At 48.9% G+C, this 17,086-nt stretch overlaps 1 protein-coding gene across 1 annotated transcript in view; it reads left to right on the plus strand.

Moving 5' to 3' along the window:
• LOC144115047 (uncharacterized) overlaps window positions 1-14,578 on the plus strand; it is a 51,182-nt gene extending 36,604 nt beyond the window's left edge. Inside the window, exons 2-3 of the mRNA XM_077649178.1 lie at window positions 11,138-11,399; window positions 14,479-14,578. Coding sequence (XP_077505304.1) covers window positions 11,138-11,399; window positions 14,479-14,578 — 362 coding nt within the window. The remainder of the gene's footprint in view (window positions 1-11,137; window positions 11,400-14,478) is intronic.
• The last annotated feature ends 2,508 nt before the right edge of the window (window positions 14,579-17,086 follow it).

Consider the following 17,086-nt stretch of genomic DNA (forward strand, 5'->3'; position numbering starts at 1 on the left):
AAGGCGCGTGGTGCATCCAAGATAGAAGTTCACTGAGCAAGCAGCTCACGGGCGCATGCGCAGCAGCCGACGCCGGTTCGCACACCGTTATCGGCGACGCCAGCGACGCCCGTCGGCGCCGGGCCGCGGTCGGTGCGTGCGCGCACCCGAGCCGTCGGAAGCGCGCCTTCCCAGTGGCGCTGCGCACGAGGCATGCCGAGCTTCGACGAGCCTGGCTCCCCTTTGTTTGGCTTCCGCGTTCCTGCGCATCTGGCATTCTTTTCTCCCATTTCGGCGCCCCCGACTCGTTGCCCTCTGCTTTTGTTCGTCGCCGGCAGCGGGCCAGTGTCGCAGTTGGGAGGGAGAACTTTAAGTGGCTGATGCGACCCGTATGCGCGCTCGTTCGCTTTTGTTTCGTTTTTCATTTGTAATTGTGCCGCGCGTATTCTCCGCAGCTTCTGAGAATCCTCCCCAGAAACGTTTCGCCTAGCAGGCAACGTCGTGCGATGGGTTCATTTGTTATGTGGATGCCCGCATGAGAAGCGATTCCATGCAGCGAGCATACTCCGATAGGGAGCGAGAGAAGGAGTAATGCGCGCTCCTCTGTGGAAAGCAGTCTTCGCGGGTCTCTGCTGCTTGCAAAGTTGAATGCACGCTTGACCATACTTCGGAAGCGCGGTCAGAGTGATGCTGCGCCATTAGATACCGATAACTTAAAAAAAAATTTATATATATATATATATATATATATATATATATATATATATATATATATATATATATATATATATATATATATATATATATATATATATATATATATATATATATATATAGCAGGGAAGGCATATGAAATGAGGGGCTCAGTTGGTAGAGCGCCGGACGCGATATTCGGAGGTCGTGGGTTCGGATCCCACCGGCGGCATGGTTGTTTTTTCTGCTGCTTTAGAAGTAATTTTCTTTAAGCGATAGATTAATTATTATTACCCCACTGTTAAGCACAACACATAAAAAAAAATTAAACATTCCCCTATGCACCTTGGTCATAGTGGGTACACACTCGAGCTGTGTACCCACCAGCTGAGATACAACCAGTTTTGAATTGAAGTTCGGTCGCGTTAACTGTACGGCAAATGCTCAAACGTGCAGCGAAAGTCACCGCGCGTTTTTCCTAACACCGCTTGTTAACCTGAGCCATGCAACATAGGCGTGCGAACGCACGAGTCGGGTAACTTTATTGTTTTTGCCAGGAGTGTGCGAATATTCGAATATCGTTCTATTCGATTCGCTGAACGAATCAAATAGTGAATTTTTTAAAAATTGTTCGAAACGAATAAGTTCTCACACATGCATCCTCCGGGCTTGTGCAATGTGGCAGGGTCGAGGCAGGCTTAGCAAACCCTGCAGCCTTCAAGGCCTTATCTCGAAATCTGTGGCTCATACGTTGCTCTCGCCTCTCTCATCTACTGAGATATGGCGCAGTTTAATCTCTGTCGTCAAAAGGTAATTTAAAAGGTAAAGGTAACAGGTAATTGCCTACTCCCTACTGGAGATCAGTGTTTCGTCTTTTGACAGCTAGAACACCATAAATTACAGCACCGTATCCGCAACGCTCCCCTTAGCGCTTAACGGTGTCGAACGTTAATAATGGCACAAATGCCGAGTTTTCGTACAAACGATTCGAATAATAATCGATGCTTAACTTGAAGCTACACTATTCTTAATTGATCCGGTTTAGAAAAAAAAAAGTGTTATTCGCACACCCTTTATAGTTCTTGTACTTGGCGCAATTAGCGCTTAAATCCCATTTTGTGCGTTTTGTGGCCGAGATATCGTGGCGTTGTTCCGCATGGCATGAAGTGTAAAAATATTGCCAGCCTACTGCTTCCTTTTTGTCTGTGGACTGAGCAGACAGAGTCAATCTTACAGCGTCATATTCATAGTGCTGCTGTGGTGAAAGTTTGTGGAGAAGACATGCTTGCTTTAGGAGAGGGAAATTATTTTCCTTATGCTACAAAGTACCTTTCCAGTTGTGTGACGTGCCCCGATGCAAGCACTTTTCAGACCTCAGATTCTTGGCGGTGAGATTAGCGCGACAATTCCAAATGTTTCTTCTGAATCGTTCGCCTCAATTTAAGGGCATGTTCAATGTTGTCAAAGCAGACTGATATGGCTGACTGATATTTCAAAAAAAAATATTTTAATATTGCGAAAAGTCTTCAAAGCGCATAGATTTCTGTTCAAGACTGGTGCAGTGCTCCGGAAAGGTATACCTCAGATGCACTGTAGAAAACAATGAACAAAGATCGCGGGGGGGGGGGGGGGGGGGGGGGGGGTATGCTGACCAAGTCCCGGGGTAGATTTCTATCGAGAAATATAGAAAATGCTTACTCTTGAAAACGGAGGCATATCCCCACTGCAAAGCATAGTAACTGGATGCGGTTAGCAATAGAAGCGGCACCGGAAGTCTCGTGGTTAGCAAATAAAGTTGGTTGAAACCTCGGTTAATATCTTCGTAATTCTAGAACTATTGGGAATCTGTTTCCGTCGCAAAGCGTAAGTATTCCGTATTTTTCCACCCTGGGACTTGGACTGCGTACCCGCTCACTAAAAGCGACAAAAATTATTGTGGGACGATAAAAAGAACGAAAAACAAAATGCACCTGCAGTTCGCTAGAGGGCAACTTACTGCCTGTTTACTCCCATATATGCTTATTCGTATTTAGAGTGTCTCCGAGGAGAAAGCACCGCTGATGAGGGGGGTTGAAGGGGGGGGGGGGGCGGAAGGACTTGAAAAGATGGCCGTTTCAAGTTCATATTCCCCATCTTACTATCCTTGCCATTTGCTCCCGCCGCGGTAGCTCAGTGTGGTTACCGCGATCGGCTGCTGACCCGAAAGACGCGCGTGTTATGCCGGCCGCGGTGGCCGCTTTTCGATGGAGGCGAAATGCTAGAGGCCCGTGTACTGTGCGATGCCAGTGCACGTTAAATAACCCCAGGTGGTTGAAATTATCCGGAGCCCTTCACTACGGCGTCCCTCATAGCCTGAGTCGCTTTGGGATATTAAACCTTATGAACAATTTCCTCCCTCCACCTCACCCCTCTCAGCGGTGCTTCGTCCTCGGAGTGAAGACCTTATTTAACCCCCCTCCCCCTACCCCCATTCTTGTTCATTTTGATTTACGTTGTCAAGAATCCCATATCCCTGCTTTCTCTCTACCGTCTGATGGACTATGAGGGCTGACTGCACTAAGCTCATGAATATTAGCACTTTTTGGATGACTCATCCATCTCCTTTTTAATGATTACTGTTGCACAGATGTTCACCGAAGACCTTCTGGTTTGCTGCTCATTCGTACGCATGTGTCGCCCAAGTATTCGCATTGTCTTCTGTGGTGATGTCGCCGCGCTTCACGACGTTATGCGAGCAGTACTATGATTTCGACCGATCGAACAGTGGCGATATGAGGTGTCCGTCCCGTGCTTCGTTCAGCAGGTAGACGTCTTCATAGCAAACGGCGGTTATTGCTGCCAGAACACAGGGGAAGATTTGCAGGCGACTCTTCGAGATGGAGGTTGGAAAAAAAAAAAGGGGGGGGGGGGGGTATTCCCACCATGCATTTCTTAAAATTTTCTAGCGAAAAACAAGTCAGTGCAGTTACCCACACTAAATTTCTAGCTCGCATGCCCCCCGTCAATTTTTTTTTTAAATTTCGCTCCTGCACGAGCGCGCCCGCAGGATGCTATTGTGCCGCAATGTTACATCAGACCTCTGCCTATGGGCAGATTTATTGGGGGGGGGGGGGGGGGGTGGGGGCACGGAGAGGCGGCCGCTTCTACCCACTCCCTCCTCCTGGGCGAGAAATTTTGTGTTCTGCACTGACCCCATATTTTTTTTTAATGAAGAAATGCATTACGGATGTGCGACCGCATATCCGAAACGCTCCCTTCAGGAGCTTCCCATTAAAGCCCCACATTCTTGACGGCTTTGGCGTGATGATTCCGCCTGAACGGGGCTTTTCCCGCAGAAGAGCGACGGTTCGTTGCAACAGCGGATGATCTCGGCTGACGAGATGTTTGCTGAGCTCTTTCCGAGCACAAGTGTCAGCGGTTGAGGTACCCAACCCAAGGTCGAGGCGGAAACGAAGCGATGCGATTTCAGTAACTTATTTCGATGAAGCAGTCACACACTTTTGTGCTCCGGAATCTCCGTACGCGGGGCGTCTCCTGGATGTTTGGCGAGGGGGCGCTGCCGGCGGCGTTAAGCCGCGATTGGGGCTGCCTTTGCGCGATTCGAGGAAGTGGTGGCGAGCATCGGTATCGAACGCGACAACGTGGCGCGACCACTCTTTTTACGAGGGGCGCCGATAAAGGCGGCCGATGAGCGCTGCAGGCGGTGGCGCTTTGTTTCTTGGCGCTTTCCCGTCGTCGCTTAAAATAGGCGGAGCTCAGCTCGGAGGGCCCTGACATGGCGCTTGTTTTGCCTTTCCCGCCGCCGGCGTGCCCGGGCGCAGGCTGGTCTTATTTTTAAAGGTCTGGCCGCCAGCCATTGCAACACCGGCGCAGACGGTCACGTGCGCCTCCCGCGCGCGCGCCCAATGTCCAGGCCCGGCGGTGACGCCGCTGGCGGCCATCCAGGAGGGAGGTCGACGCGTGGTGCTGGTGCATGTGCCAGGGCGGGACCCGCTCGCGTTTCCGCCGCTGGTTGACAGTCGGGCGGGGCCTCTGCCCCTTTGTCTCAGCCGCTGCCCGCACCTGGTTGGCTGCGCTGCTTTGCCTCCTGCGCCGCTCGCCCGCGCTCCTTTGCGCGGTTCGTTATGTCTTAACCAGCGGACAGCGTCCGACACGCTGCTGACGAAGCTCGTCTGACTGCGTCCCTGCCGGGCTGTTCACCGCGCCCTGTGGCACGCGCCGGCTAATCTCGGGTGCCGTCGACTCGGGGCAGAGCGGCGGAAGTGAGTGTGCCCATAAGCCGAGGAGCGCCCTCACTCAACGAGCTGCACTCCCTTCGACTGGCCGCCGTCTGCGTGCTGAACGCGTTGTAGTAAAAAAAAAAAAAAAGCTGACAGTAAGAGCCGCCGTCGCTATTAACATTAAAAATCAAGATCCCAGATGCAGAAGAGATAATCATCAGCACTGGACAAGAGCTTCTCCCCAGCGGGTCTAATTTTGATATTTGCGGAGAAATCTGAGGAGGCAAATTTGGAAAATTAGGGGGGGGGGGGGGGGATGTCTAATTCGGGCAATTTTGTCTCTTGCAACGGTCGATTTTCAGAGCGATCATCGTGAAAGAGCAGTTCCTTGTGTGACAGTCTGCAGGACTTTTTTTTTTTTCTACCTACTTTTTCATGCGGTCCAATCACATTGTATATTATGCTTGTTATACGTAGTGACACAGGCAGGGGCATAATTGTTTACATTCTTTTTAGCCTTCCCCACCATACTTTTTGTATATTATGCTTCTACTGTTCTGGATTTCTACAAGCATTCGCTAAGAATCATGGCTGTCCCAAAAAGCAGGGGACATCCCCATACCAACCGGCAAAATGGTATTTGCTTTTTTTGCAGCGCTTTCACCAGCTTTGTCCGCTGCTTTGACTGCTGCTTCGGCTCAGGGGTGTAGTGGTAAATCCATGCTTCGTCCAGAGTCACAAATAGACGCAGAAAGCCCCGCGAATTGCTATTAAGCGCCGCCAAACACTGCACGGAAAGGTCCTTTAGCGTGCGCTTGTGTTTGGCTGCCAATATTCGCGGCACTCATCACGCGAATTTCCCCAGTTCCAATTATTCTTGCAGAAGTGTCTTGCGCTTTCGTCGTTCACAGCGATGCCATGCACTTTTTTTTTTTCAACTATGTGCGGAGTGGTGACCTCTAATGGGCATCCAGAGCCTAGCTCATTATGACTGGATGTCCGCCCGCGTTTTAAATTCGCTCATCACAAAAAGAAAGTCTTAAACACTGGCGCACTCTCCCCATGATTATAATCCAACTGGGCTTCGATCTGTGCGGCCATCCGTTTGGTTAAATATGAACGCTTTATCACTGCACGGAACTAGTCTATTTCCATTTTCGGCGCGCTTGCTGGCACGATCGCTTCACATTCCGGACGTGAACAATGCACCTCTTATTGTTACTATCTGGACTGAGCCGGACTGTAGAACGATACCTTCAACCCGTGACGTCAGCACACGAATTGCGGCGCTATGTCGAATAAATTTGCCAAATTTTGAAATGACCCTCGGATATTAAAACGAGTTTTGCCTCGTGACTGGAAGGGTGGAGCAAGGCCTTGCACGAATATCTGCAAACACTGAGCTCTTAATTGCGTGAACACAAGGGTAGGCCATGTAAACCGAGAGACTGCATGATACTGGTCCCGCATCCATTGGAGGAGTGTCTCCGTCGCCACTTCGTCAGATGCACGAACTGATTCGGATTTGCGCGAATACACCCGCGCTTACGCTTTCCAGATGGACTTTGACACCATCTATACAATGCGAGGGCGCAAGCATTTCCTGTTTGGTCTACTGGCATATAATACAACCGTGCTCGAGCATAGCAAGGCAAAGGAGGGGCCCATTGCCTGTTACAGGGGTAGACTGCGACGCAAAGACAATAACCTCTCGGTTGCCGTGCATCCTTAGACCCGTCAGATGAGGCGTAGATGAGAATGACGGTAATTTTCTGGATAAAAAAAAGGGGGGGGGGGGGGGGAAGCCCCCAGACTGCGCCTCGTGGGTACCGCTATTCCCACCCAAACACAGGTGGCGCCACCTTGAGAGCGCCAATGCAATGGTCCATGTGTATCCGTGGTGTCTCACCTGTCTCGTGACCACTTGGGCAACATTGTCTTCGGGTGAACGCAGCGGTGTGGTACCGGGGGCTTTCTGTAACAACGTCGGTCATAAGGCGCCTTCTGCCGCGGAGTAAGTCCTTCATGCAGCTATCGCCGTTAAATTGAAATGGCACGTGAAGCCGTGCTTTTTAATGCGAAAGCATTTAGGCTGTCGTCTCACAAAAAGTTTCCGGCTTCTCTGTAATGAAATTTCCATATTGGTCAATTCCCTGATGGCATCGTGAGGGTCGCATGACCCCAATGGACCAATCAGAGAACACCGCCAAATTTGAAATTCCCCACAAAATTTTCTGATCGGTCGAGAGAGGTCACGTAACCTTGTGATGTCATCGCAGCCTGCCCACCGTGGCAACTTCCTCTCCGAATTGTGAACAAACTGGCCACCGTTGCCAAATTCAATGCAATCGCTACCTGTCCACCGTGGCACTGCACATGAGCCTTACGGGGTTTCCGGTAAAAGCAAACTGGGTCTCACAAGCACCACCGATGGCTGAGTTTGAAACAGCCACCTGCCGGGTCAGTGGCGCATCACTTAACTGCTGCACCACAGCGCCAGCCGTGGTATGAGGACTCCACGCGATCTATGAATGCGATTGAGAAGGCCGTGACGTCATCACCACTGCCGTGAAAACCAGTGGACCAATCAGAGGGCACGACCAAATTTTAAAATCTGAAGGCTCCCAAAATTTGCATCTTGGCCCATTCCCAAAAATTTCAAAGGAACCTCAAAATTTTGGTAGCAGGCATACCCCAGAAAATGAATTATGCCGGATTAGTGTAATAGTGGGCGGAAAAGGTGGGTTAGCGGATCTGATTAGTATAGTATTTTATGATAATCCAACAGAAGGCACTCGAATATTTTAGATGGTAATGGCTCATGCATACCATAAGGACAATTGAACCGGTTTCAACCGGAGTTTTGGCGGTAAAATGGCAAGAACATTAGGCACTCATTAGACATTAGAGACCGTTAGACTAAACGCTATCGCATTTTTTTTTCTTTAGGAATGTGGTTAAGGCCACCCAAGTTTGTTTTTTAATTCGTTTGTTTAATGCCTTAGTGCTGCGTCCAAGTTATATGGTTTTACTCAAAGAAGAATTAAGCGGTTAACACAAATTCCGGCACGGCGATCAGCAAACCCCACCTTTTCGACAAATAATCCATAGGACTGAAAAAGAGCGTGCTAGCCCGAACTTTACAAGATACAAAGAACCTTACACCCGGATAGACTCCCAAGTATGGCGCATCTTCGCAAGCGTTAGTCGACCATTTTATGACTCCGATCTTCTTCAAGTAGTTTCACGTCGAAAGAAAAGTTAAAAAAAATGGTTACATATATGACCCATATTCACGCCTTAGTCGTCATCCCCTGTTTTTAAAGTAGTGATCTTTGAAAAACAAGTCGACTTATGCGAGGGTGACGAACATGGATTGGGAGAAGCTGTCTGACTCTTCGCGGCGAGTGAAGCATGGCCGTCCTCCTCAGCGCCCCTACGAACGAATTCTAGAGCGCTCCCCCTACCCTGCTCCGTCGTGCCATCCAGGATGTAATCAGCGTCGGGCTTGAGCGTATACTGACGCCATGACGTCAGGTGAAGCCCATCCCGTTGCTTTATCTGTTCTCAGATAGCACCACTGTCCGCACTGATAGGCCTTTCCATTATCTAAATTGCAGAGTCTAAACGTACGAACCCCGCACTGCCGCCTCGGCCGGCGCGATCCTCGGAGTTTATTGCGCAAACGCGCAACAAGTTGTTAGATACGTTCTAGTGACGTTAACGGCAGGGGAGCCGCTGTGTGTCTGCTGTAGCGCGTAGCTTTCATTTTGTGCACGTGAATCACAGTAACCCCGAAATCGTTTAACCTCTCTGTCCGCCCGTTCCGATTTCAAGCCCTTCGCCCATTTCGTCAAGCAGCGGTTGAGATAACTGTCTATTCGAAAGATAGTTACCGCGCCTGCCCTTCTAGTCAAAGCTGCTACTCTCCCTCTGACCCCAAAGCGCAAAGTGTGTTTCGATGTTATCGAACACAAAACATCAAAAGTGGCACTAGCGGGGGAGGAAGTGGCGCATTTAGCCAAACTTTCTGACCTCGCACAAAACGATTTTACCAAGTTCCACCGCACTTGGCCAGCGTGTGACGCCGTTTTATCTGCCCCCGACATCTTCGGCCATTAGAAATGGCTGATGACAAGACAAAAGCAAGCCTTTGTTTTTTTCGTCTCGTCTTCAAGTTAGCGCCTCGTACTTCTGCACATTTATCATTTATTTCTGGCAGCAGTCTTCGAATGTATTGCCACATCGCTGCAAATGTGGCATGACGGACGCGTGCAAGTTTCAGTCCATCTTCTCCCGCATTTTTTTTTCTTTGCTCGTGAACCACCAGCTGTCGCCACTTCCACATTCTCTCTTTAGATTGAGAACTAAACATTTTGACAGATTTGCCTTTCTGATTGGGTTCGAAGACTTATAATAAACTGCACATCACCGACCAAAACTTTAATTTTAACCCGACGTTTCGAAGCCGACTCGGCTCGGATCTTCTCCGTGCTCCTTTGCCATTTTAAGAACCAGGGTTCCTTCAGTGCACGCCATCTCCTGTCAAAAATCGGTGTGAGAGCGTAAAACCTGAAGCGACTTCCAAGCGCTGGTAATGCAAGCCGGGGTTCAAGCCTTGCCAGGTTTAAGTGTAATGCGGTATGATATGCTTTGATAACGTGTTCAGAGATATATCTTAGTTAGAATGAAAAAAGATATGGTATAGTGATTAGATTTAGAGTGTGCACTGGGAGTATCACACAGCTCAAGACAAGAAAAATTCCAACATTTGTAACCTCACTTGCAGAAACAACGTCTCGTGAGTAAATCGGGCGAAGTAGTTAACTTCGACGCAGTTTGTGGGTACTTATTTTGGACGACTGCGCGTTTTCTTCCTTTCTTCGCCTTGACCAACCCGTCGAGCTTTTCACTCGACAACAGTTTTTGATCAAAAAAAAAATCTGCAAAACGCTTGGAATAGCCCTCACACACCGTGACAACGACTGCCCGCATGCGGGCTGTATTAAGTTGCCTGATGAAACCAATTGAGCTGTTTTAACTGCTTCCACGCCTAGTACCGCTGAAAAAACATAACGTCACTGGGAATAAAATCGTGCCTACACTGCCACAGGCGGCCGCATTGGCCGCGCGGCGGTCATATGCGAAGCGGCTGCGGTGCCGCTCTGTCCGGCGGCGTCCCGCCGGCCCGCTGCTCCGTTCTTCCCGCCTTTTTTGACGGCGCCCCCCGCTCGTCGGTGAAGCCCCGCGCTGTCTCGGGAATGCGCTCTCTCTCCGATCGTGCGGGGCGCCGTCCCCTCCTCTTAACAGTATTTCGGCTGTTCACACCAACAGATAGAAAAGAGCGCTCTTCCCCCCCCCCCCCACCCCCCCCCCCCCCCCCCCCCCCGCGCTCCGCCGCCGTAGGCACTTCGGAGCCCACACGTCTTTCTCCGCTCTTTCTCGGAACGAGCCCTCCCGCCATGTTAGCGCCGCTGGGCTTCTGCCGCTGTGTGCTTTCGCCGAACGTCTTTGTCTCGCTTCTTTTACTTCTCTTTTTCGCCTGCTCTTACTCCTGGGCTTTTCTTCTTTCTACCCCGCAGCTTGCAATACATCCGCGTCAGATTCCCAATTCAGAAAATTCCTGTTTCAGTCCGCGCGCCGCCGCTGGCTTCGCCGTCGAGCGCTGCATTGGTCGGCTATTTTGCCTCATTAGTTCCACCATTAATTCTGGAGCTCTAGTCTAGCACCGTGCACTTGCCGCCGGACTGAGCTCTTTGCTGGCAGTTTTGGCTATGCCGCCAATCATGTCCTGGTAACGCGGTGGCAGGGTGAGCGCACGCTGGCGACACCATTTCAACTAACGCGTGATGCGTGCACGTAGGACCCGTTGTAGTGCGCAGCGAAGACTTGGACGCTGCCCTCGTTGCTTCCGCCCAAGTTCGAAGAACTGCCGAGGGTGCAGCAAGGGCGCTCAGCCGCAGGAAGGAAAGCCTTCTTCCCCGCGATCTGCGCGTCCTCTAGTGGTGGCGGCATTCCCCGTTTCTGCCCTCCTTTCACCAAAAGTGTCCCCGTCCTTCCCGCCAGGAGGAAGCCATATTTCTTCCTCCTCGGTTTATGACCCTGGTCCACTCCTGGCGTTCCTGGAAGCGAAGGGAAGCGAGGGGAGGGCACTCTCGGTGGCCTTTCGGGAAGGGAGGGCCGCGCGCGCTGCCGGGGGTCCGCGGCAGCCCGTGTCCCCAAGAGTTGTTTGCTTTCTTTTCCAGCGCGTGAAGCTCCGCAGCCAGACCAGCCGGCGGGGGGCAGACGACGATGCGCGTCCGGGCCTGCTGCCGGGACACGGCCAGGTGGGGACCAAGGAGAAGACGGCTGTTACTCGCTGTGGCCGCGGCCCCAAGCGGATGATCCCGGACCAACTTTCCCTCCGCTGGACCCGCTCACTCCCCAACCCGACGACTACGCGCGCAGCCTCTTTCCAGCGACGCCAACCGAGGAGGAAGTATGGCCTCATCGTGCTCTGTTCTTCAGGTGGGATTTGCTCCCGAGCATTGCGGTGCTGCGTTCCTTCTTGACGGACTCGACAGAACGTTTTGGCTTATGATCGCCGCCGCTCCTGTCGGGCGGTGGTTGCGCGCAACAATGAGCGTAAGCGCAGTTGGCGCCTGGTAGGAAGGGTTGCCCTAGAGCGCCTCTGATTAGCGGGGAGTACATCCACCTAGAAAAAGTTCTCATGGCAAATCGTGGGGCGGAGGCATGCCATAAAAGACTGATATTGATAATAAGGTCGAAGACAGCAGTAAATAATAAGTGAACAGCATATTATAGCTGAGACTGAGAAGTGGACTGTTGGCTAGATATTCGGGTGAGAATATAATACCGAGAGAAGCGAAGTGGAGGACTGCAGAAGATCACTTGAAGGTGACAAGGATAGAAAATTTGCAAGGATGAAGCTGACACCGTGCAGTACACGGCTAGTACGTGATGAAAGATGTCAGCAGTACGGTGCTCATTAGTACGTATGTACGCGACCCGCTAGAGTGAGGTTGTAATGATTGGGTTGACGATAGGGAGGATCACTGACCAAACCGGCGCTCGCTCATTGTTTCCTTGTTTCTGCCTTCTCTAAGTGTTAGGATTGTTACAAGCCTCGTTACTAACTTACGCTAGAGTAGTTCGCCAAAGCTATACGCTGCTTGAGAAGCATTCCTTTCGGCGGATTATTATATTGCTTTTTTTTTATCATCAATGGAGGCGTCTGAGCAGCGATTTGCCGTGCATGTTGTGTACATTGTTGCGAAGAGTGCGTGGGATGTTTAGTTGGCGGGAACGTATGCGCTTTAGTGGGGCGGCCTTGACCTGACGCTCAGGTAATGATAGCCGAGGTTTTTACTCCGAAAGACGCGATGGTCCCGTGACTCGCCTGACGCGCATGGTATGTATCGGCGTCAGTGTATTATGAGCCCCCAAAGGGATAGGCTTTCATCCTGCAGCATGTGATCAGTGCGTGGCTGTCACATCCCGGACGGCGGCCCTTTTCTTCATCGGACACCACGCACGCGCCGATCCCGTTACTGTGGGCAAAGTATAGACAATGGAGGGATAACAGAAGCCCGGCATTCCGGTCGCGGGTGCACAGTGCACTGCGAGGCAGTGGCGCCACTGTGGCTGCGCGGAACACTAGGAGGCGGTTGTGCGCATGCGCCGTGGCAGCGCGCCTGTACCTCGCGTCGCGTACCGCGAGTCCACAATTGCAATCGCAGTCTGCTGTGCCTCTCCGATGTCGCCGTCTCTGTGCTGGGGCTTACCGTGCGTAGATCATCTTTTCTTATTTCACGAACTTTGGAGTTTGTTGCTGCGGCATATGTCGTTTGCTTCGTTGTAAATTTAGCATATAACCACAAATTTGGAGAGAGCAGAAAAATGGGGCATTTTCTACGAAACTACTCTTCAAATCGCGCTGCTACACGACAGGTTGGTTCGCGGACGAAGCCTTTGGAATTACATATATTTGTAGGATATTTTTTATTAAGTTTAATAATATCTTGCTCATTCTTAGAACTCGACCAGCGAAGTTGAAAATGCCTCTGTAATGAGTGATTAAACTTATAGTTGACGTGTACGTCACGGGCGTACGTACTTGCTGCTGAATGCAGCTGTTTGACCGTAGTGAAATGTGCGGCAGAGAAAACACTGAAGGGAAGCATAGTGCGCTGTCGTAGTAGCCGGACCTTATAGACGGACATGTTGCTTTTTTATCATGTGCTGCAGGTCGTTGATTAAGAAAGACGCGTGCTGCAGCCGCTGTGCTATGACCAAGGGCAACGTTGTTTCGTGCCGTCGAAGCACTGCTCACGAGCAGCATATTTAACTGCATACGAGTGAACTACTTATGTGTAAAAACCATAACTTTATTACTTCAATGCTAAAGCTGCTCTTAACGTTAACAAAGTTTGCCCCCTCCCCCCACCCCACTCTCCAGAAAAATAAAAGGGGGGAAGGGGTGGAGCCCTGGTATTAATGATTTTACTTGGCAGAAGCCTACCATTGCAGTTCTTTGCACTTTTCTATAATCCGTGGTAAGCTTCTTTGCACATGCAAACAAGCAAGTAAAAAGCAGCATGCATTCTTTAGCACCTACACTTCACCGGCACATGATTTCGCACATAAGGCACTGCTTTCCTGTTTAAAAGAGATTCAAATGTAAATATCCTCAAATAGAAATTATTTTCGTAAGCGACTTGTATAGATAAATTTTAGCTGTCATAGTCGTACGTACGGCCCGAATGATAGGACAAAAACGACTATTTTAAGGCGAAAGCCTCTAATGGCTCATACTGACGTCCGTCCGTTCGCAGAGGGGGTCACATGTTTAACTCGGGAGCTAAAAAGATAGCAGAAAGAGAATGGTTGCTTCAGATAGGAGGAAAACATGAGCCTAGAAGCCAAGTTTGATGACTGTAGAGTAATGAGTTAATTAAAGACAAAAATGTCGAAATAGCGCGGAAGTCGATATAGCCACGGGAACGGGGTGACGTCACATCCACCGGAAGTCGTCACGGCAGAGTGAATGTCACAGAATGGTCGGAAAAGCGTTGAATTTGTGTCAAATTAGATGGAAAAATGTGTAATTAGGCGTAATGGACACTTAAGATCCCCGAAAGATGTAAAATTGGGGTATCGACATAGCCACGGGAACCGTGTGACGTCACATCCACCGGAAGTCGTCAAGGCACAGTGAAAATTGTCACAGAATGATCGGCTTTCGCGTTTCAACACTTTAATTGCCTAAGTGTCTCCTAATTTCTTAATACTCCCGAAAACTACAAGTAATTTATTTGCCGAAAGCTTGTAAGCAGTCTTAACAGGACATATCCCTCCGTTACAGGCATCTTTCAGACTGTTTAGATCGAAAAGAAAAAAGTGCTTCGGCTGTATTACATGTCCTACTTTTTTTCTTTCGCCTTGCAAATGTTATTTCAAATAGGAAGAAAGAACGTCACAACGACTCCCGATACCTAGTATATCTGTTGGCTCCCATAACTTCCAGTGCAATGGGCATTGACCGCGCCTTTTCATTTTTTTTCCCCTCCTCGCGCTTCGACTGAAGTTCACCAAGTCCGCTGCCAGATCCGCCGACGGCAGACGCAGAGGGGTCGAGCCCCGCGCCCGGTAAGAAACTCGGACTTCAAGTCCGCCTTGCCACGTGAGTTATGGAAAGCGCATTGATGTCAATTTAAAAGCAGGAAAAAACTGCGTTGCAATTCTGAGGCGCTAACGCTCAGCGCGATCGACCGCAGGCATGAGGCTTATAAGGTTCTGTAATATATAGCCTTGGAGACGGGCTCTGAAGTGCATTCTGATAATGGCCGCGTTGTAGGTTAAGTTGTACAGGACGCAGTTAAAACTTTCGATTTTCCTTCAGAGTTCTGGTTTGCATGTTAACGCAGCAGTACAGAAATTCTAGCGACTCCATTGGCGCTTGTGTGAACTACTGCGCGTGACGTAATATCTTGCGTGCCATTTTGGCCATGTTGGTTTGAGTGAGCTGGCTTATTTAGTGGTCCGTGAGCTGAACCAGCATGACTAAGCCGAGCCAAGCAGGCTATTTATATCACCTCCAGTCTTTATAGCAGCGCCACGGATGACGTCACATGTCGCAGAAAATACAACGCCAACATCCTAGGCGCTTCTCTCGCCACCGCAGTGTGTTTAAACGCGCATGAGAAGCAGTGAGTGTGGTAATATACCCAACTGCTATTTCTGCATGCGAATGGGCAACATATGAAGTCAATTACACCCCTTCTATTCACTCACCAGTTTCAGTGGCACTGATATGTATATGTTCTCGGGAACAAGCTTAAGATAACGGGCTGTTATTGTGGGATCATGCCTAAAAAAAATACACAGTGACTGAAAAGCATGAATCATGAGTATTTAGACAAAAGAAAACAAATAATAAAATATGAAAAAAAGAGCACACTAAAATTAGTAGAACAAAACTGAAAAGAGCATAAAGGCGCAATATCTAACAAGGCGAAACAGATTGCACTAATCCTAAAACTAGCTTTACCATTCATTCTTCAATAATTCTCTCAGCTTGCCTTTAGAACTAGCCGTAAAGATCTCCTCCAGCAGTTTAAGAGTAACCGGAACACAAGCGCAACGCCTGGCCGCACCAAATCACGTGTTTGAATGAGGAACAACGTAACGGTTATGGTTTATATGTTGTCTCGTCGGGGTAGTTTCCTGTTTAAACTTACTGTACCAATAATTCCTAAGGACAACTGTATCAATGAACAACGATTTGAAGTTTGGGAGCTCTAGTACACGGAAGATATTTGCAGCTGACAAAATGGGTGTGTTATAAGGAACGTTCTCAAGAATATTTTTTAAAATGCTGTCGATCCTGCATATCCAGCGATCCGAGCAAAATGCAAATATAGTAGTACCATATCTTAACAAACCATACGCCAAAGCATGTGCAATCGTTTTTTTTTTACAGATAAAGGCAGAAAACTTTTGATATTAAACAACCATGCCACTGACCTCAATTTAGAACAAACATTATAAGTGGTGATGCCATGTTAAGCTAATGTAGAAACGCTCCTAGATATTTAACACATTCCACATATTCAATAGGCGAACATTTACAAGAAACAGCTTGAAATATGTAAGTAAATAGGAATGTTAATAACAAGGTTTTTAGTGGAGAACGAAAACAGACGAGCTGTTTTTTTTTTTTTTGGGGGGGGGGGGGGGGCGTTGACAGAAATTTTATTGTCAGCAAACCAGCGCATTGCATTGTAAATGTCATTTTGCAACAAACTAGAGACATTTTGTAGGAAAGATGCTTTGCCAGTAACACTGTGTCATCAACATATTGGAACATCTAAGGTTTGTAAATGGCCAAAGAGAAGCCATTGACAAATATATTAAACTACAATGGAGGTAAAATTGACTCCTGAGGTACACCAGCATTCAGCGGCAACTTACAACTGAAAACGCCCTTATTATCGGTAGCGACCACTTGATAACGATTGCTGAGGTAGTTTTAGAGAATGTGGTAAAAATGCCCATGAAATCCCGACAAATACAGCTTGTTTAACAAGATCTGATGGCTCAGGGAGGCAAATGCTTTCGCTAAAGCTAAGAGAGCATACGGGAAAAGATGCTGATCAGACGCTGAAAACAGCTCATCCGAAAATTCCTCAAGAAGGGCGATAGTATCACGCCTGGCGATCATTCAGGACAGAACATTTGTTAAAAAAAAAGATAAAAAAATTATCGCCCGATTTTTGCCCCATGAATTTCTGACAAAAATAAAAACCAGAAAATGAAGGGCCCTAAGGATAATCACGTAGTTGTTCATACTCGATATTTTTTTCCAAGCCTGATCTCATTTGTAAATTTTCAGTTTTCCTCCTCAGTTCAAGACAGGCAGTTTCGAGCCACCCCCATTTCACAGCTAATAATTACGCTTACTGCTTGTTTTCCACACTGCGTCAAGAGCTAACCTCCACAGGACAGAGACACTGTTCTAACACCGACATTTGTACTTACTCCATCTGTCGCCCGTACATCCGCATCTAAGTACTTGCACGCGCCATAACCAAGAGGAGTTCCCCACCTGAAACTGACTGATTAGGCTATACCATTCACGAGCTTAATTCGAGTTTGTCTTTTTTAGTTTCCGCTCATTCTCGTTTCTGGCAAGG

Source organism: Amblyomma americanum, chromosome 1 (genome assembly GCF_052857255.1).
Source record: "Amblyomma americanum isolate KBUSLIRL-KWMA chromosome 1, ASM5285725v1, whole genome shotgun sequence".
Taxonomy (NCBI): domain Eukaryota; kingdom Metazoa; phylum Arthropoda; class Arachnida; order Ixodida; family Ixodidae; genus Amblyomma; species Amblyomma americanum.